General features: G+C 36.9%; 3 protein-coding genes across 3 annotated transcripts; 1 reads left to right on the forward strand and 2 right to left on the reverse strand.

The window, feature by feature from the left end:
* Nucleotides 1–474: 474 nt before the first annotated feature.
* On the reverse strand, nucleotides 475–1,405 carry LOC147521463 (non-specific lipid transfer protein GPI-anchored 10-like). The gene is made up of 3 exons (XM_086565749.1): nucleotides 1,048–1,405; nucleotides 806–880; nucleotides 475–620 (listed from the first exon to the last, which is right to left on the reverse strand). The coding sequence occupies exons 1-3, from the start codon at nucleotides 1,403–1,405 to the stop codon at nucleotides 475–477; spliced, it is 579 nt and encodes a 192-aa protein (XP_086421875.1).
* A 6,937-nt stretch (nucleotides 1,406–8,342) lies between these two features.
* LOC147521464 (aluminum-activated malate transporter 9-like) lies at nucleotides 8,343–12,192 on the forward strand. The gene is made up of 7 exons (XM_086568251.1): nucleotides 8,343–8,473; nucleotides 8,769–9,171; nucleotides 9,298–9,435; nucleotides 9,546–9,815; nucleotides 10,047–10,183; nucleotides 10,320–10,466; nucleotides 11,257–12,192. The coding sequence occupies exons 2-7, from the start codon at nucleotides 8,802–8,804 to the stop codon at nucleotides 11,947–11,949; spliced, it is 1,755 nt and encodes a 584-aa protein (XP_086424377.1). The 5' UTR covers nucleotides 8,343–8,473; nucleotides 8,769–8,801; the 3' UTR covers nucleotides 11,950–12,192.
* Nucleotides 12,193–12,827: 635 nt separating this feature from the next.
* Nucleotides 12,828–20,630, reverse strand: LOC147521465 (NADPH-dependent diflavin oxidoreductase 1-like). The gene is given in 14 exon segments (XM_086568195.1): nucleotides 12,828–13,590; nucleotides 13,682–13,898; nucleotides 14,246–14,365; nucleotides 15,053–15,187; nucleotides 16,904–17,014; nucleotides 17,163–17,237; nucleotides 18,164–18,261; nucleotides 18,463–18,647; nucleotides 18,867–18,958; nucleotides 19,054–19,158; nucleotides 19,234–19,311; nucleotides 19,404–19,490; nucleotides 19,492–19,551; nucleotides 20,561–20,630. Coding segments are annotated over 13 exon segments (1,887 nt in total). The 5' UTR covers nucleotides 19,546–19,551; nucleotides 20,561–20,630; the 3' UTR covers nucleotides 12,828–13,060.
* Nucleotides 20,631–20,794: the final 164 nt, after the last annotated feature.

Raw genomic sequence — 20,794 nt, forward strand, 5'->3', positions numbered from 1 at the left:
AATGCATTACGGTAGTTCATATGGTAGTTCATCTGGCCCCCCCCCCTACTAATATTGTTTGTGTTAGTAGAATTGTTATCGTCATTTCAAAGAATGTGGATTGCATTTGCTTTATCTTATTTCCTAAATAAGATGGCCCCCCCCCTACTAATATTGTTTGTGTTAGTAGAATTGTTATCGTCATTTCAAAGAATGTGGATTGCATTTGCTTTATCTTATTTCCTAAATAAGATGGGAATAGTGACACCAGTTAAAATTACAAAAAATTACCATTATACAGTGCGTCACTGTACCCCCAGAACTGTATCTCTGTGCACAACTGCACAATCAATTCACTGATGCAGTCTTGGAGCAAAGCAAATTATAGTCAGAAGAACGAAAAAGAAAAAAAGATTTGCAATAGGAATTTAGTGAATTACATGAACAGTGAATTCGAAAAAGTTAATTATTATTCAACCATACATGGTCACGGTTCTACTTGAAGAGATAGAGAACTTGCATCAATAGAGAAGCTGTGATAGCATGAGCAAGCATAGGCGCCTCAAACTTCAGTTTTGTACTAGCACTCCTTCCCAGACCAACTCCCAGATTCATTTTTGGTGCCAATGCAGATGAAGAAACTGAAATTTCATTAACAACATATTAATTATTAGGCATTTTTAATGGAAAGTCTACTTCAACGTTACACTTGAGGGAGTTGAGGAGGTAGGATCCATCGGATCAATGAGTATACCGTCAAAATAAACATTGTTACGAATAATTTTTTCCTGTCAAAATTTTGAGAAGGAAAAATGTAGGATCAAACCTCCAAGAGATGAAGTGTTTGCATTGCTACCATTGAAAATATTTGATTCAGGCGAGCCAGGAGTCAAAACTAGACCTGTTAAGAACAGAAAACGACCATGTGTAAATGTGTAAATCAATGTTGCATTATGGACTCATGGCTGGACCCTCTTGGACTACGACTTCAAATGCTTACTTGGGCTTTGTTCTAAAGCCTTTGCCAAATAGACCAAATGTCGACAATCTGTATGGAGTCGAAATTACCTGGGCAGGAGGATGTGCTAGCTTCAAGTTTACAAATAGCGGGCAATTTCAAAGCAAGTGTTCTGTTTATAGGAAAAGTGGTCACAGGACTCTCATTGAGCAAAATGCAAAGACAAATTGGTTGCAGATCGTAGAGCTCAATGAGATTGTGACAACATGACTGTGGCGGCAAAGAGACAGATCCTTGAATAAATGGTGCACATTGAGCAAGCGGTAGAAGCCTCGTTCCACAATCAGCCATGTCGACATCCGGTGATGGGGTCACATTGGACTGTTGATCCAGTAAGGCAAGTGAACACTGAAGAAAAATGTACAAGAAGATTGGCAATGTGATTAAATTAATGGAAAGAGAAGCCATGGAGTATGAAATGGGGATTTGAGTTATTTGTGGGCAAAAGAAGCTATGGAGAAGGTTGGGTGATTTATTTGGGTTTATGAAGAGAAATGAAGTCTGCATTGTTTGGGTGTGACTGTGTGAGTTGCTACATGCATGCTGCATGTTTTTCACACAAGTCCGTTGAGTGGGTTATGTTGGGCTTGGACTTGCCTAATGTAAACAATGTCCAAGTTTGTTAGGTTCTATTTCTAGCCAGACATGCACTTTATTGTAACGATGAAGATGGATCCTTGGTCTGGGGACTCGGGAGTTTGATTACAACATGGGAGAGTATGAGAGATAATTCACATGCTTTTGCATGCTGAATCTAAAATTGCATGATGATATGTCCGACTATTACACTAATCTTTTCTTAATGACCTGTGGTTGAGTAATAAATTGGATCCAAGATATGAACTAATTGACCGGAATCTGAAATCACAATCAAATTTCGCTGTCCATGAGATGGTATTGCCTTGATAGTGAGGCGTATATAAAATAACTTCACAAAAATCAGTCTTTCCATGATTTCTTCTGATTGTTTATCAAGTCCATAAAGTGGATCAACTAGTCTCCGGAACAGAATCTCTAATTTAATTTTGAACAATGAAGCATCAAGTAATCAAACTAATCAATGAATTGATGCAAAAGGAAGTGAATTCAGTTCTAAGCAACCACAAGTTGTGCACATTATACACCTGTAATCTCATGAATTATTATGTTGGAAAACTTAAGGAACATATAAACAAGATGTCTTAAGATTCATACTCTTTTTCCTCGTTGCATGTATGGCGTTGGTATGAGTGGGATGTGATCCTCGTTTATCTTGTTGTTATCATTATCATTTCTTAAGGTAACCAAGCCTAGATAATATGGGCCGCTCTCACAGTCTCACCATGCTTGTAGTGTAAATGACCACCAAATTGTCTCCCTATCGATCTACCACTTGGGCCACTTAGGATTGCCTAACATGGGGCAGTAGGGTTACAAGTAGATCGAGCTCCATGATTTGAGACGATTTCCTCTTAGACTAACTCCAAATGTAGCCGTACTTGGATGCTATTCCCCCAAATTTATGCAAATAAAGATAACTATATAGCAATCTCGTCTCCAACCAAATGGATGCCCACACTCGTAATTGGAGAAATAGGGGAGTTTGGTTTTGTTTTTGGAGGTCACATTCTAGGTGATATGGAGGTTGAGAGTCTCACACTCATGTGGAGTGCGACCAGTTTGTTCTATTGCCAAAACTGGCCGCATATTTGACAACAATTATAACTATTTAACGTGTTCGAGGTTAGCAGAATGGAAATTTGTCGCATGGTTGGAGGTTAGTTGCCGCATATATGGCAATTAGATTTACCGTTGGAGTTAGTATTAGGCACTTAGCCTCTGACTAAATCTAACTATTTGTTTGATTATGTTTGATTAAGTAGTTTAGGTAGGGGTGTAATACGGGGCGGGCCGAGTCAATCGCGGGTCAAATAGTGATGGGTCGGGATGGAGCGGGTCTAGGGGATACAAATCCAGTGGTCCCCGACGGGGCGGGGCGGGACAGGTTGAAGTGTCATGTCTTAAGATCACATCACCGTTAGATTGGGCTTATAATGCGGGTTTTGGTCATCATCCGGGTGGGCGTGGAATTATCATTTTAACCCAATTTCACCAAAAAAAAAAACTTTCTAATTCTGCAAGTAATATATTTCCAATTCACAATATAAAGAAAAAAAAAATGGAATCAATCAATAAAAAATAAACAAAAATAAAAAAAACTTGAACTTGAACCCAAAACCATATCTGTAAATTTGAAATTTTTTTCTCGTGATTTACCATTTGTAAATTGATTATTTTCCATAACATATAAAATAAAGATGAGAACGAGGATCTATGTTACAAAACTAATAAAATATAAATTAAAAGAATTCGAAATTAATACAAGGATGAATGATTCATCTTCTCCAAAATTTGAAAGTTGAATTTGAACTTTTGATATTTGCCTAATGTTCAAACTTGAATATGTTAAATTGATGTTGAACTCATAAGTTTGTATTCATATTTCTCAAATTCCTACAAAAGTTAAAAGAAAATATAAACAAAATACAAAAATATTAGAGTTAGAGTCTTGAAATTGTGCCGGTCAACGACTTTTGACACAGTGCGGATCGGGCGGCTTGACGGGTCGGGTTTGAGCATAAAACTTACACCCATAGCCCGACTGCGTAAAAACGGTGGCAGAGCGGGGCGGGTCTTTTTTGAGTCGGTGCGGGTTTGGGTGGCGGGTGAAGATCGGGTATCCTAGTGGATGATAGGTCAACGGTTTTTTTTTTATACTCCTAAGTTTAGGACTTAGGGTATAATTTTTAGAGTTTAGGATTGATTTAGTTATGACTCGTGAGTTTTAAAAGCATTTTAGGACTTAGGGTATAGTTTTTAGGGTTTAGGACTGGTTTAGTTATGAATTATGAGTTTTATAAATAGTTTAGTACTTAGGGTATAGTTTTTAGGATTTATGACTGTTTTAGTTATGACTCGTGAGTTTTAAATGTAGAGAGTAAAGTGGGGGGAAGAAGGCTATAAGAGGATAAGTTAACTTGATGTATTTGGGATGCCGAACACAAAATATATTTTTTTGGTCGACAAATTTATAATAAATCTTTTATTTTTTAGTATGCCAACACGAAATGGAATCCTGTAAGGTGCCGTAGCAAAATTTTTAACTCAACTTTGACTCAATTTTCTAACCGTGAGATAGGCATCATTTCTAATGGTTGTGTTTACATCTTTTCAGATTTTACAGAAACCTTTTCCATTAATCCAACCCAAACTGATGCAATTCATCATCGTTACGAGCACCCCACTTCAACTGATTGTTCTTTCCATCTTCTCGTAATCTGAACCATTAGATGATACCTATCTCACGGATCACAATTTTCAAGATAAGCAGGGGGCCTTCAATTATTCTTCACACAGTACTATCCTATCATTGTCACCATGTCAAACAATCCTACTTACATTAATATCGGTTCTTCCAGGATGTTCATAATGAGCCACATCAGCAAAGTTTTTAAAATGGTCCCTACTTGAAAAATAATTACTTACCTTTTTATCAAAATAGCCCTGAATTTAGTGTCTTCTCTAATTTAATATAAATCAAAATTGTATTTTCATATTGGTTGAAAAAAAATAAAATAAAACTACGTCCGGTTATTTCAATTCTACGCCCGTTATTTCATTATGCATGGGCTATTTTAGTAATTATCTAATAAAAAAATAACCCTACCCTTCGTGAAACACCCCACTTCAATAAAAATAAAAAACAAAAGGTCTCTCACAGTTTCCGAAGAAGACGAGGACGAAACCTTGGCTCATTTCCTTGAATCCGAAATTCTTATCTTCTGATTATCCTGATGATAGTCACAATGTATGATCATCATCATCACCTCTTATTAATTAATTAACTAAAAATACTGAATTCTTTCTCTTTTCTGCAGGAACACACTAAAACAACAACAACGGATTCATCACCTCCGTTAAAGAAGAGATAGTGCCACAGTTAGGAGACTTGAACAAGAGTTACAAGTCCGCTAATGCAACACTTAAAAACAAGGGCCATGACATTACGGTGAGTTGCCTTTCCATTAAAAGCCGGATCGAATACTATAATATAACAATATGAAATGTGTTAGTTCGGTGTCTATACTTCCCTTGATGTGGCCAATGGATAAATTCCCTTACGGAGTTGATTGCTTAATTAAAATTTAGAGTAGGCGTTCTTTGTTTGACAAACTGAAATATTGTTGTAATTAACAAACCTCTTCGCACCAAACCTTGCTATATATTTAAGTTTGTACCTCTATAGATGAAGTCTTATTTGGTGATTGACCGTCAGCGGCTTCAATGGGCGGTAGTCTTTGGATCACTACTGAGCAATGGTATAAACTACGCCTTCCAACAATGCCATTGGCACTCACCTTCTGAGCATACCATTAACGGGAAGAGGTAAATATTTCCATCTGTGAGTAATATTCATGTCTTAATTCATTCATAAGTTTGACTCGCGTTGCACATGGTTCACCAGATAATAGATCCCATTCTGGGTAACCGGACGGTTGTGATTGGAATCCTGTATAAGATTGGCTGACCTGAAGCATTTCTCTCTGAGGTAAAACTATTAGGATAGACCTTTGGGAAGAGACATACTATTGTTATAACTAAGCATCTCCCTCATATGAGTGTTTGTTATCCATTCCAGTTAGAGAAGGATATAAAGTCCATAACTGATAACCAAAAGGAGATAAATTAATGTGGGGATCGTGGATCCAAGGCACATAAAGGTTGCTGGTAAGAAGTATTACAAATACATTGGCTCACTTACTACTCCCCTTATACGAAGGTGTTCTTTGGACCATCAGTAAAAGGGTACATACTCTTACCCTACTCCACCTACTTAGCAATTTTAGTGCTCAATTCTATGATAGACCAAATGGGAATGACTCTAATGAGTGCTTTTAGCCCTTCCACTTGATCAACACTGCATAATTCCCATGGTTTAATAAATTTGACCATCGAGTCGAAATCTTCTTCCATATTTCTTATGATGCATGCTTTGTTTAGGAACCTACGTAGCACTATGAATATCAATCAAATTCATATAGACAGCAATGGTAATGATATTGGTGACAAGCTGAAGGTGATACCTTAGTTTGTCTGAAGGTTTGACAAAATTTTAGTCGTCTCTGTCTATGAAGCATGGATATGCTTGTAAGGGTGAAGTATCCGTGTCCGACACGGATACGCCCCGATACGTGCCGGATATGCGATTTGGAGTATCCGATTTTTTAATTAATTTTTTAATTTCCGACACGCGGGGGACATGCCAGAATATTAATCTCACAAATTTTTTTTGGAACTTCAACAAAAAAAAAAAATGAAATAAAATCCGAAATAAGAAGAGATGCAAGAGAAGAAAGATGAAGTGATTAAGTGGTACCTGACTAACTAATTTTAATCTACTAAAAAAGAAAACTTCTTTTTAAAACCTCCATGGATAAATCTTCAATTATATGAAGTAGAATTGCCATTTTAATTTGAATTTGGTGAAAAATGCTCAATTATATATATTATTTAAACGTATCAATGACGTATCCGTGTCCTATATTTTTGAAAAATGTCGTGTCCGCGTATTCGTGTCGTATCCATGTTGCGTGTCCGTATCCGTGCTTCCTAGGTCTCTGTGATAGTAAACTCTGTTTAAGTTGTCCACTGGGAATGCCAAATTTCTATTTCTAAAAGCTGCCACAATGACTTGAGTAAGTTCCGTAAATAAGCTTTTAATGGATGTTTACTTTGATATATAGAGGACAACCCACCAAGAAGAAGAATGCAGATGACAATAGGAGCATGACTGGAATTCCGAAACCCACTTTCAAGCCAAAATGATCTTGGATATACACTACGAGAGCCAATTTTGTTCATTTCTTTCTTGTGATGTTCATGACTTCCCATGGTAACGGGTTTCGATGAACCAAAGTCACCATAAATATATTCAGGTTCGAAGCTTTGATGCACCGTCTGCTTCTGCATTAATGATGATTTCATGATATGTTGTTGGTAATTGTGTCTTTACTTTCTGTGGCTGCATGGTGGCAACAGCATGGAATAAATTGCTTAGAGCTACAAATCGAATAGCGGTTCGAGTATTAAGTCAAACATGTTCATCATATGGGTGTGACCATAACCGAGTATGCGTCGAAGCGATCCATAGAAAAAGACGAATCATCTAGCTCAAAGGAGTTTGAGTGATCTTATCTATGTTCGTTACAACTTGCATCTTAGGGAGCGCCAATTGAGAAGAAAGACAGACAACGGTTTCACCTTTGAGAGTGTCCTGTTTGAAAGCCTATTGGATGACCGACAAGAGAGACAGAGAAAAGAAGCCCTGCAGGAAGATGAGGTACTACCAAAATGAGTCTCTTCTTTCCCGACAATTACTTTTTTTAATTTACTAATCATACCAGTAAGGGTAAACTTCTTTGATAGAATAATTGGTTAAATGTGATCCTTTATAATGAGATGGAGCAACCTGAGGCAGATGACGAGGTGTATGAGAATGAAGAGAGAAATCTTGGGGTAAGAAAGGGACCCATGGATATGCTAACGTTTGAAGACGTGGTCGAACCATTGGAGACTCATACAGCCAGTGATGATGAGGATGATCTCGATTTTCTTGATGATTTGACTGATTAATTGTTTTGTATCATTCATGTCACACACAAACAAGGTTGTGAGTTCAGTGTGAACTTTATCTAATAATAGTCTCCAAGTTGTAATGCTGTTTGAAACTTCTAAGGAAGCCAAATGATGATATAAATTATTGTGTGATTTATTTTGTAAATGTTCCATTCTTCCAGTTTTCCTTTTGGCAGGCATACAGTGAACTTAGAAGTTAGCACGATGTTTATGATAATATCCAATTTATCATTGTTGTGTGCTGGGATTTATATTATAACAACGTCTCCTATTTGACAATTTATTATGTGGTAATGGGAACTCTATATCTATATGTTATTATTGTTATTTTCATTGAATATTATGTTTGATAACAGCGTTATAAAAATAATTAAATAGATAATTTTTTACACTTGGTGTTAATAATGGTATGTTATTATTTATTACTAATTATTACTAATTTAACAAGAAATGTATAGCAAACCCGGCGGGCAGATTTGCTATTATGTCCAATAACTCAAACAACTGGTGAAAATATTACTACAATTAACCGACATAATAGGTTTTGAAATAGCAGGCCCGGCCACAGGTCGGGCTGCATGGTTAGTCAAATCACATTATCACAATATCACCACCACAACACGACACGTGTAAATTATTTGATAGTAGGGGCCACAAACATAACAAAATTATACGAGATCATAAACGAAGTAATAGCCTATGTCTAGTTTTGAGAGGAAACTATATATAATCCAAACTAAAAAAATTCCTCTGCATGAAAATTTCCAAAAAAACACAAGTGGTTCTTCAACTGAAGCTAAGGTTAGTTAATTTTGTTTCTTCTTACTGTTGACTGTTAGCTCTCACTCACTTTTGTAACTTTTAAAGAACTGGTGGTTAGTTTTGCCCAATGACTTGTAAACATCCCAAAAATTTTCTTTTGACATTGCTGTTTGTTTTGCTTCAGTTCTGGTTTTGGTTATGCTTATATTTTGCTGATTCTTCAAATTGTTGATGAGGACTGGATGAATTTGTATTTTAAAAAAATGCCCATTAAGCATTAGATTATATATAAAGATCTGATTTTTATAAATTTTTTGACACTGTTTCGATACAGGTAATTGAGTTTTACTGAGAAGAAGAGGGAAAGATGACTACGAAAATGGGATCATTTAGATATAACTTTCAAGAGAAAAGTAAGGAGAGGCTCCTTTCACAGAAGGGGCCTTATCCAGATTTCGGGTTTGGTAGTATGGAAAGTTTGGATCAGAGAAGTGGATGTTTAAGTTCACTGGGAGATTATATTAGAAACTTATGGAATAACTTGTGTGATTTCGCAATTAAGGCTTGGGCACTTGGTAGGGCTGATCCTCGAAAGATCATATTCTCAGCGAAAATGGGATTGGCACTTGTCTTGTTATCTCTGCTTATATTCTTAAAAGAAGAACCGTTCAAGGATCTCGCTCGGTACTCAGTTTGGTCTATACTTACTGTTGTCGTTGTCTTCGAGTTCAGCATTGGTTTGTAATCTTTCTCAGACCCACTTTGTTCTAGTTCAATGAATCGTTCGTTCTTATTATGTTTTGTAAATATTTAGTTTAGTTTATGATTGGAAGTGTGTTTATATTGGATGCATGCTTCTCCAGGAGCTACCCTTAGCAAAGGATTTAATCGTGGTCTGGGGACATTGTCGGCTGGCGGTCTTGCTCTGGGCATAGCGGAGCTATGTGTATTAGCTGGAGAATGGGAAGAAGTTTTTATTGTGATTAGTATATTTATCATAGGTACGACATTAATAGGCTTTTTTGTCACTGTAAAGGCTATATAGAAAAAACAAATTTGTTTATTTTGTTTCTTTACTGTGTTGTTTGACATTTGTCTTTGTGTTTTTTAGGATTTTGTGCAACCTTCATGAAGCTGTACCCTACAATGAAGCCATATGAATATGGGTTTCGGGTATTCTTATTGACATATTGCTTCATAATGGTATCTGGCTATAGGACAAGAGAATTCATCCATACCGCTGTGACTCGCTTTTTGCTTATTGCACTAGGTGCTGGTGTTGCTTTGGGTGTGAATATATTCATTTACCCAATTTGGGCAGGGGAAGATCTGCATAACTTGGTTGCAAAAAATTTAATGGGAGTTGCTATTTCTTTGGAAGGTTGGCTTTCCTTTTTAAGTTTTCTGACTGATTTTGGTAAAATCCGAATGCAAGCAAGATATTATTATATGGCTTTCATTGGATGTATCTATGGTTAAAATCTGTACCATATTACAACTTGAGACAATACACCTTAACACATTCATCCAATGAGGACGCACAAACTGGAGTTCTCACGGTGACGAATCATCATATATGACTTGTTACATGTCAATGGAACCTTAATTGCAGGCTGCGTTAATGGATACCTACAGTGTGTTGAATATGAGAGGGTTCCATCAAAGATTCTTACTTATCAAGCTTCTGATGATCCAGTGTACAGTGGCTACAGATCAGCTGTAGAGTCTACTAGCCAAGAAGATGCTCTGGTACGTTCCATTAGTATGCTATCTGCTTGGTTCATTCGATAAAAAAACTGAACATTTTTGCTGAATGCTGATGGAGAATATGCGAAAGTAACCAGACAAAAGGAAATGGCTTTGAAAACTATTTTCATTTGTGCAGTTAGGGTTTGCCATCTGGGAGCCACCACATGGTCCATATAGGAAGTTTCGATATCCTTGGAAGAATTACGTCAAAGTAAGCGGGGCACTAAGGCATTCTGCGTTCATGGTCATGGCTTTGCATGGCTGTATACTTTCAGAAATTCAGGTGATCTTGATTTCAGAATTTCAGTTTTTCTGTTGTAAGCAAAGTCGGCTGTGTTTATATGTGGTATGCCGTGGCACTATCTTTTCCTTTTTGTTTGGGCAGTAAATTATGTCATCTTTTTCATGAAAGTATGCCATAAAATAGTTTTTTTTTTTTTTTTTTTTTACCAGTGACTTTCAAAATAGTTAAACTCACTCTGTAGTCCCATTTTAAATATGTGGGAAGGGCTGAGCAATTGTAGTATCATCCTGATTCCTGACCCTACCTGGCCCTCAACACATGACGGTCAGGATGGACCAGAGCATGATGGCTTAATAAATTAGAGCCCCATTAAATTATAATTATATCATGTAGATTTCTATTCATTCAGTCTCTTCGTTATGTGGTAGTATTTTATGCAGTTCATTTTAATATGGCTGAGACATTCGTTAGGGAATCACAAGGCCTATCATTCTAATTTTGAGTCAAATCTGTCATTAGTCCTTACTGTCTGGTGCTTGTGAAGTTGGGTAGAAATGATGAATTGGTGATGGAATAAGACTATTTATTCACATCATGTTAGCTCACTGATAAAGATGAACACCTAGCTATGTTTCTGTAAGTGGTATGTTCATCACTGGGCTCACTTGATTTAAAAAAGATCAACCCCAGTGCTTAGTTCGAATTGTACAAAGTTTGATCATGCCATTGTGCATCTACTACAATTCATTTTCTATCCATTGATCATATGACTGATATTTCTACGCCCATTGCTTGAATTATTTATCAACCACAAGTTTTCTACTTACAGGCCCCACCAGAACGGAGAGAGGTCTTTAGTAGTGAGCTGCAGCGGGTTGGTACTGAGGGTGCTAAATTGTTGCGTGAACTTAGCAAAAAGGTCAAGAAGATGGAGAAACTGGGTGATGGAGACATCCTTTTGGAAGTGCACGATGCAGCTGAAGAGTTGCAAAAGAAGATAGATCGAAGATCATACCTTCTTGTCAATGCGGAGTATTGGGAAATTGGATCACGTCCAAAGGTTCTGGAAAATCCGGAGGACCTTATAAACCTGAATGATGAGGAAACAAAAGTATTGGGGATCAAATCATTAAGTGAAGCCGTGCTTGATCTCAGATCGGCTCCATTTTCAAAAAGTTGGGACATTCCAAGTCCTATTACGGAGGTTTGCTCCCCTCTACCACAGGGGGCTTCTCCAGAATCTAATCTCAAGAAGCAGATATCTTGGCCTTCACGCCTCTCTTTCAATAATGAAGCACATGTTATAGAAGAATCAAAAACATATGAAAGTGCGAGTGCCCTGTCTTTGGCGACTTTTAGTTCACTTTTGATTGAATTTGTTGCGAGGCTTCAAAATGTTGTTGATGCTTTTGAAGAACTCGGTGAGATGGCCAATTTCAAGGAACCCAGTGTTGATGCACCAGAACTAGAGGAGCTTGGGTTGTGGGCCAGGTTGTGGAGGCGTTTTCTTTTCAAAACCTGAGATTTAGAGGGAGCGTGGTCGAAGACCATTGATTAAGCCCACAGGAAACTTATACTCAACAGTTCGACATATACAGAGTTTTACATACTGAAACTAAAACTAATTTTGAGTCCTGTGAAATATTTCAAATTGTCTGTCACCTGTTGCAGATGTAAACATGGAAATGATGTGGGATTTAAGGCCATCCATGTAAAAGAGGAAGATTGTTGTATCGAAATCAATGACAAACTTGCAGTGCCTTCATTCTTACTGTTGAGAAACATAGACTCAGTATAACAATTACGGATGGCAGGTGAACTGGACAAGTGTGGCAGATCACCGTTTTGCATATTACCGTTTTCTGATGTGTTGTATCTATGTCAAAAGTATTTCATGCTCTACCCCACCTTTTTCCCAAGTGAGTGGATGCAAAACGGTTACACTAGCGTAGGCTTAAAATGTCTTATATTTCAAACTGGCAGAAACAAGTCAAACAACGGAACTGAGTGCTCCAGGAGGATCTACTGAATGGATGGATGGTCTCAAGGATGTTCTTTTACTCGTACTAAGAAATTTAGGAGTTTTGAGAAATACTAAAGAACTTATCCCATTGTCAATGTCACCAGCATCTGTTGACAGAGGTACCATTTCATAGGTGCTGCCGCCTTGTACTTGTACCGTTGTTATTAATTAGAAGGATTTGTCAGAATCCAGATGTTGGCATTTTGCAGGGTTCAATCCGTTTGGTAGCACTAGACTACTTTACTTTCAAAGTGAGTTTGGTGCAAAATGCCCGACTGCTCCCACTGTTTATATTTTTGTGCCAAATAATCTTGAGAAAAAAAAACTTGCAGGATTCTAAAACTGTGACCATGCATCGAGTTACAAGGAAGCAGGACTAACACAAAAATGGTGTGATTAAATAACAAATAATCTGTGACAGTTACAAAACATCTTACTTGGCCTAGAGGTATATTATTTGATTTCACACAGACGAAATTGGACCTCTCAAGAAATACAAGTTCAGGATTAAAACTTAAGCAAGTGGTCATAACTTATATTCTCTGCCAAGATGGTTTTGATTCTCTTTGTTTAAGATAGAAATGACTCCTGATTGAACCATGCAACGATCTCAAGACCAGGCTTCCACATGGTACTTACCAGCCTTTTCCAGTGCTCTCAGCCACCTAACAGCTGAATCCTTAGGAACCACACCTTCTTTTGCAACTATTCTTTCAATGCACGACATAACATCTGTAGGCATTTTGGTTGAAGACCCTGCAATATATACAGCGGCCCCAGAGCTTAACAAACTCCAAATCCGTTGGCTTTCTTCCTCCATCTTATGCTGAACATAAAGCTTCTTTGGCTGGTCTCTCGAGAAAGCAACAAAGAAGCCTCCACCCTTTTCTTCTGAAAGTACTCCACCAGACTCTGCATGAGATAACCAAAAATCTCTATACAGAAAATCATTCTCCTCGTTTCTACAGCCAAAGAAGAAAAGAATTGGAGCTGTTGCCTCAGAAGTACTTTGTGACGCTCTCTCTGCTACAAATGCGCGAAAAGGGGCACATCCAGTTCCGGGTCCAACAAGTACGAGGGGAAGTGTTGGTGATGGAGGAGGAAGAGAGCCTCGGCTAAACCATACGGGAATACTTATTCCTACAAAATAACACAGATCATGTCAGGATAAAAGATATGCACAATGTTGCACTAGAAAGAACACAAGAAGTTTATCATTATTTATGCATACTTTCTTCAGGACCAAGCCCAGCTAACCATGTTGAACAGAGACCAGACCGATTTCTCTTGTAAGGCGTCTTCCAAGACACTACACTCACAGTCAGGTGGACTTGCTTTGGATGAGCTAGAGGAGAGGATGAAATGGAGAATGCTCTTGTTTTTAGTGGAGGAACCAGTTGCACTAGCCATTCAAAAGGCAATTGCACAGAGGGGAAGTCCTCCAATACCTGCATCACAAACTAAATTAATTTCTGAGAAACTAAAAAGCAATCTTATGTTCCACTGATGAGTGTAGAAAACAAATAAAAAATGAACCTAGACAGTTAAGTTAGAACAGAGTTTGGGTTAAAACGACAAATGCAACCAGTAGAATATATTTTGAAGGGTTTTGCACTTATTTGAAAATTTTCCCCATCACAAATCAGATATACTGCCATAGATCATCCACACCAATATACTTCAGAGTATCAAATTTTTTAAGTTTTGAATTAATTTAAGTGCTAAAAATTAATTTTTTTCCATGAGTTACGATATGGGAAGAATGCATTCTACTTGAAAAGCACAATCAGTTCACCTCAAGAACAGTTCTTCGTTCCTTCTGGTTGTACTGGTATAGATCATTTCTTCCTTCAGGCGAAGCAAAATACTGCAGCCTTTCCTTTTCATGTTCAGCAGTAGCAAAAAACCTCATAACCTGAAGATGAGCTCGTCTTGTTATTAAGGAAGTTGAAAAACAAAAGCACAGAGGCTATTTGCCTTCAACATTAGAAGTGAGAAACGATATTGTAAGGAAAAGAAAAAATTCAACTTCTTTAAAAGGATAGACTTAAAACATCATAACAACTTTGAGTCTTTGACTATTTTTTAACATTCATAGATTTTCTTGTCTACCAATGTCCACATGGACACCTAAACATTCATCTAAATCCAAAACGATGCAATAATGTAAAACTATTCTAATCAGTTTTTTTTTCTTCATTCAATTCCATCTGAAGTCAATTTTACGTGTTAATGCTATTTTTTCTTGACATGACATACACACCCAACACACAAACACACAAAAGGAAAAGGAAATGTTTAACAGAAGAGTATCTATACATCCCATACAGGCATCTGTTTTTTTATGTGAATTAAGTGTGTCCTCTTTTACTTTACACTTGCTTTCCTGTTCAATGTAGTGTTGAAAATAGATGTAAAATACACAGTTCAATATGGAAGTGGAGTTACGAATAATCCAGGAAGGTATCAGACATGGTAACATCTACTTGAGTAACTGATTTAAGAATAAAGCAAGAGAGGATGTTCACAACCACAGGCAAAGTTTACTTCACTTAAAAAATCACACAATTAAATAAATCTTTTGAATATACTAAATTCTTGCCTCGAAAAAATAACGTCGAGGGGAAGCTGATGCTATATCCATTGTCAGTTCAACAAAAGATCTCAATTTGACTGGACCTCTCAATGCATTTGAAGGAAAGTCAGGACTCTCAATCTCAACACGCTTTGGTAGAACCTAAACACAAACACATTATCAGTTTTTAATCACAAAAACACTGATACAGAAAACAGTCATTCAAGAAAGGCAAGAATATATGCACCAGTTAAGCACCAAGCCTGGATACTGAAGCAAATAAGTCATAAATAGGTAAAACAACATTCATACAAAACGGGATTTAAAAAACATGAAAGTTTTGAGCAGTTTACAGTAGTAATTAGAAGATAGAGAGTAGTACTGATCCTGCTTGGGAAGTTTCTCCATCACTGGTTGTTAGTTTGCGACGAAAATTCAAGTCAGAGAAGGATGCGAATTTTCCTCCCACGAATCGATGTATGATTCGATTCGATTCGATTCGATTCCGACCAAACAAAGAGGGATGGTGTTTCCCCTCTTAAAAATTGTTACTACCACCACCACAAAAAAAAAATCACTTTTGTTGGTTAGGCAAACTCCCCAATCTTCTTCTCCTGATCAACTCGGTAAATCATCTAAAGAAAGAAAAAGAAGTCGTTCTGATCCTGCTTGGGAAGTTCCTCCACCACCTGACTATGAAAGAGAGTGACAACGTCAACATCTTTTGTTCCGAAAAGCCTCTCGCACAACCTGCCCACTGCCTCTTTCTCCAAATCTATGGGACCAGCCCACCACACTAGCTGAATTTGACGAGTGTCACAACCATCAAGAAGACGTTCAAAAATTACCAATACAACAGCTAGGTGCCTTAGTCCATCATTGGAACACTTCATCCCCTTCTTACTTGTCAGTTTAGGTTGACACTCTTGAAGGCCAAGAATTTCAGAAAGAAGACCTAGATGGGATTGATTTTCAAATTGCTAATTTGAGTGTCAACTTTAATACCCCACTTCCGTCATCTCCAAGATATGGGAATTGTATTGAGTTACTTAAACTTTCTACAGATTATGTGAATCCATATATATCCAATTTCGAGGAGGATTTTGCTTGCCCCTACAAAGCAGTTCAATGTCTCTTCCGTGACTTTCAATATCCGTTGTGTTTTTTGACAAGAGTACTAGCAGCATTTTGGTGCCATGTTATTTGTTTGAGCCGATATTTGGGCAACATTCGAGGTCGAATTTTCTGCAACCCAACGAAGGTGACGTATACGACTATGAAGAGCTTTTGTGTGTTGATGGATTTTTATAACTCCAAACTCAAGGACGAGTTTCTTTCAAGCCGGAGAGATTGATGCATGAGCATGGATTATTAATTAATTAGTAGTTTCTATTTTGTTTGGTTTCCTAATTCAATTAGAAATAAGAATTAGATGGTTTCCTATTTAGTTTCCAATTAGCAATTAGGTTTAGTAGTTGTTTTCTTATATAAAAACATCTAGGCCTTCATTGCTAGATGGTTATTATGGAATATTAATTCTTTGAGAATTGTTCTTCATGTTTGAAGGTTTAAACCCTAGATTTAGGTGTTTATTTGATTAAACTCAATTGATGTTTATCCATTGTTGAAACTTCCGCCAACAAGATACATCAAGTACCCAACCACTTTTAAAGACGAGATAAAATTTGGCATTGTAGATTGTGTTAATGGTTTGTATGAGACCTCATCTGACTTTTTAACGAGGTAATTTCAATTCTGCTAAAATTTAAGGGACTGATAATCTAAGAGATGTCATAGAGAAGCACTCAAAGGCAAAAGAAAATCAACACAAAGAGACCGTTTCCATAAAAACCAATAGTCGCAAAACACAATACATACAGTGATGTATGAGTCGGGATTCAGATTACATCGCTGTATGAAAGCTTCCACCGCAGAGGGATCTTGACTAGGGAGAACCTCAAGAGCATTTCCCACTTGATATCTAATACCCTGAAAACAGGAACATAGTTTCACAAACTAAAAGAGAAATGAGGTAGCATATGCATTGAAGCCGAGTATGTTATAATGAAGTTATTCAGTAGTCAAACTTGTACTTCATGACTTCCAGTTCTTATAGAAAATCAAGTTTGGAACTTACTGGGGAGAGAGCTTCAAATTCAATGTGGCACACATCTTTTCCACATTCAACTCTTGTCAATAGCTGATTTTTTATCTACAATTCAAATTGAGAGTAGCAATGAAAAAGGTTAAGAAAACCCTCACAATGATGATAAGTGGTACATCATCTTAATGCATAACAACGAAAAAGCTCGCTTCTAAAACAAATCTAGAGTAAGGCATGGAACAGAATGCTTATCACAGCAGCAACATACTTAAGCTATGAATTAAATAAGCACATCCTAGTAAATCCACCAGCAGCCAGTAATTTAATCATGTCAAAGGAAAGCTGATAAAAGTAGAAGGTAGGTTGCATTAAGGAATATGATCTCTTCTTCTGTCCAGGTCTAAAGGGAAAGAGAGCCCAAAGAAACACTGGTCAAGGTATTAGGAAAAGCTGTAGGCTGGACACAATTGGATTGGATTTTCATTGCTAATTCAATAATTGTAGTAGATAGCATGTTTGCACTTAGCACAATTGCCACAGCCACATATTAGTAATACTGTAATAATGCTACTGGTGAACAGGCTTGCTAGCAAAAAAACTCAGTCCTCCACAATTTTGAAAATCTTACTGGTCTTAAAACTAAAATACAAAATACAAACAATCTGATAGGATCTGCCATATTGTCACCTCTCCCATCCACATACACACCAAACAGAAAAAACCTGAAAAAGGTCCCCTTTTAGCTAGTACAAGGAATGTATGCTTTGAGATCTTCAGATTGAGGTGTGCCTATCATCGAGTCAAATATCAGCCTAAAGCTGAATGAAAATAAAGTTCCTATTGGAGCTACGCATAGCAATTTAATCCGCATCTACAGAACTCAAAACTTGTATCCCCAGCCCATAGCCAAGGAGGGTTGCATTTGGCTTACAAAATATATATTTTCATGATTCATGTGAATATATGTTATCAAATTTGACAGCAACAAGTTTACAACTAGGCATGTGAATGATGAGGGAGAACGTTACCTATACCATTTGTAAAAAGCAGTGAGGCCTAAGTTTATCACGGCCAAATTTTGCAGGGGACATGAAACGAGCTCTCTCAATCTGCAACCCAACACACTCCAAATCTGATACAAACAAAAACCATTATCTTGTTAATAATCGCCATTCCTTAAAATAACTTGTATTGCAAACCATTGTCAAACATATCTTGTGGTTTGGCTTTCACTTTCATTAAGCTAAATTCCATAACTTTCAAAACGATGACATATTAAATTTTAAGGCATTTACTGCAACAACCATCAAGTAGCTTTGAATAAGATGAGAACCTGAGGCAGATGAAGAGTTTGGCAGCATATTGTCAGCTTCATGGTATATGACTTGAAATTTGGGGTGACCTAAAGTCTCCGTAGCAGAATCTACATCTGCAATTCCTCTTACGAACACTCTTGGACTCATTTGATTTAAAATTCTCCATAAAGATGACAACCAGGGATCCAGAGCACCTTCATACCTAGGGAACCCAATACGTTCAATCCCAATTTAAGAAAAAACTATTTTCCAGTAAGCAAAAGGTTATGTCAGACAACATTAACATCGAAGAGATAATGTCTCTATTATTCTACATCAGCAATGTGTCGGAGGTAATAAAATTCAGATATCTGATGTAAGTGGGATAGATAATTATTATGTCAAAAAGCGAAAAAGTAAATAAAAAAAAGTAAAGCCATACCCTAAAGGGTGCTGATCATCTCCCAGACCTCTTTCAATTATTGGTGTTCCTCCAAGATCTGAAAGTCTTTTGTCCAGTTTCTTTGCTGCAAACTGCAGCCAAAAGTTCCATACAGCATATGCACACATTATTATGCATCTATCTCATCTATAACAACAGATAAGATAGAGACGTGAAAACAATTTACATTAAATTTTTGGTAACCAGAGTCTCCCAACCCAAACACTGCATAGCGGACTCCTTTCAACCAATTCTGACTAAGATTTTTCTGCAGCAGAAACCTCCAAAATACCTGCATTATCACCAAATAAAGTAAAACCAACACTGCCTTAGAGACCAATTATATATAGAATAATAAAAAACCAACCTTCATGGAATCTGGTATATCCCCCTGCCCCGTCGTAGAAACAACAAAAACAACAGCTTCCTTATTCGGCAAAGTAGTCTGTAACAACAACAACAAACATGTAATGAGATGAGAACCAATTGAGTAACATAAAATAAAATGTATAGTATACAAAAATGAAGAATTTATACCACGTGGAAATCATCCATTGAAAGGACTACTGCAGCTGGACAGCCCCTAAGCCTCCATGCTTGGCACGCTCCAAACTTGGCGTCTAAAGGCGTTTCCAGTTTGAGATGCATACACTATTAAGAACCGGGTATTGTTTTCCATTGCTTGCTGTAGTAATTTTTTTAGACCGAAATATGGAATTGAGCTGTCCAAGGGGGTATTTGCAGTCAATAATTAGGGCCTGTTTGTTAAATTTTAATTAATGGAAATGAAAGTAAATAATGAGAGTGGTCCACTATGGAAAGAAAAGGAATGGAAACAATTTTAAAATTGTGTCTGTTTGGTAAACTGTGGAAAGGAAAGTAAAACTAGGGAAATGAATAATCCTATTTGTTTATAAAAAAACTGTGGAAAGGAAAAGAAAGTTGGAAACAGACATCATATTACCTAACAGACATCATCGACTCACTTAATATCATGGCTCACATGTTAGAAATAGGTGCTATCTACCACTTTTTTTTTTTACAAATTTAACGAATTTCCCACGGAATTCCTTAAATCGCCTGTCAATGGCAAAATACTATAGAAGTATAACCAACCAAATACTAGTCTTCACAATATGATTGGAATAAGTTGGTGAGTATTCGTCAGTTTCTTGTTGATGCGAATAGTCTACTTTTTTTTTTTCCGATAATAGAACTAGTCTACTTAATCCATCCGCATTGTTGGGGCAATTGCAAATAAATCTTAAATCAGTCAAATTAATAAGTTAATTACCACAAAAAAGTGTAAGCCCAAATGGCAGAATTTAATTGTCATCCATTTTGTGATAGTTAAGATTAAAAAAACATGCATATTTACGTAAGGGCATACAGAATTAACCTCATTAAATCAATATAATTGCAACTTCAACTCTTAAGTCGCTTATTACATCTAGCATGAAAACAAGCAACAGAAAAACTACTAATGCAATTTACAAACAAAGTATATGTTGGCTGTCTAACAGTGCCTACAAGAGCATACTGGTTTAGAATACTGAATTCTGTAGCGATGTTTATACTTACTTCTTATCGGAATGCTAAAAAAAAAAGATTGATTTGATTGTAATTTCGGTCATAATAATAAAACAAAACAAAAAAAGCAATGGAAAATAGAGAGAAAAGAAAAACGTCCTTACCTGAAATTGGAGATGAGGAGAAGTGATGAAGACAAATGAAGAAGATGAAGAAGGGGGCGCCTCCTTTCTCCCCTGGTTCTCTTTCGGTTCTGTTTTTTTTTGTTATTTTGTTTCCTTTCCCTAAAATTTTAAAAAATTTAGTCAAACATGCCGCCGAATTGATATACGGATTTGCGATATGCCATTGATATCAGTAATTATCGTCTGTTCGAAATTTTACTATTCCGATTTTTT

Source organism: Coptis chinensis, chromosome 1 (genome assembly GCF_015680905.1).
Source record: "Coptis chinensis isolate HL-2020 chromosome 1, ASM1568090v1, whole genome shotgun sequence".
In the NCBI taxonomy this organism is placed as follows: domain Eukaryota; kingdom Viridiplantae; phylum Streptophyta; class Magnoliopsida; order Ranunculales; family Ranunculaceae; genus Coptis; species Coptis chinensis.

What these genes read in the sequence shown, in the direction of transcription:
- LOC147521463 (XM_086565749.1), bottom strand. Translation starts at nt 1,405, where the DNA reads ATGGCTTCTCTTTCCATTAATTTAATCACATTGCCAATCTTCTTGTAC. An exon ending in TAGCACATCCTCCTGCCCAG is followed by an intron (nt 881 to 1,047) that starts GTAATTTCGACT and finishes TGTTCTTAACAG; the next exon opens with GTCTAGTTTTGACTCCTGGC. An exon ending in AAACACTTCATCTCTTGGAG is followed by an intron (nt 621 to 805) that starts GTTTGATCCTAC and finishes ATGAAATTTCAG; the next exon opens with TTTCTTCATCTGCATTGGCA.
- LOC147521464 (XM_086568251.1), top strand. Translation starts at nt 8,802, where the DNA reads ATGACTACGAAAATGGGATCATTTAGATATAACTTTCAAGAGAAAAGT. An exon ending in GATTAGTATATTTATCATAG is followed by an intron (nt 9,436 to 9,545) that starts GTACGACATTAA and finishes TGTGTTTTTTAG; the next exon opens with GATTTTGTGCAACCTTCATG. An exon ending in AGTTGCTATTTCTTTGGAAG is followed by an intron (nt 9,816 to 10,046) that starts GTTGGCTTTCCT and finishes CCTTAATTGCAG; the next exon opens with GCTGCGTTAATGGATACCTA.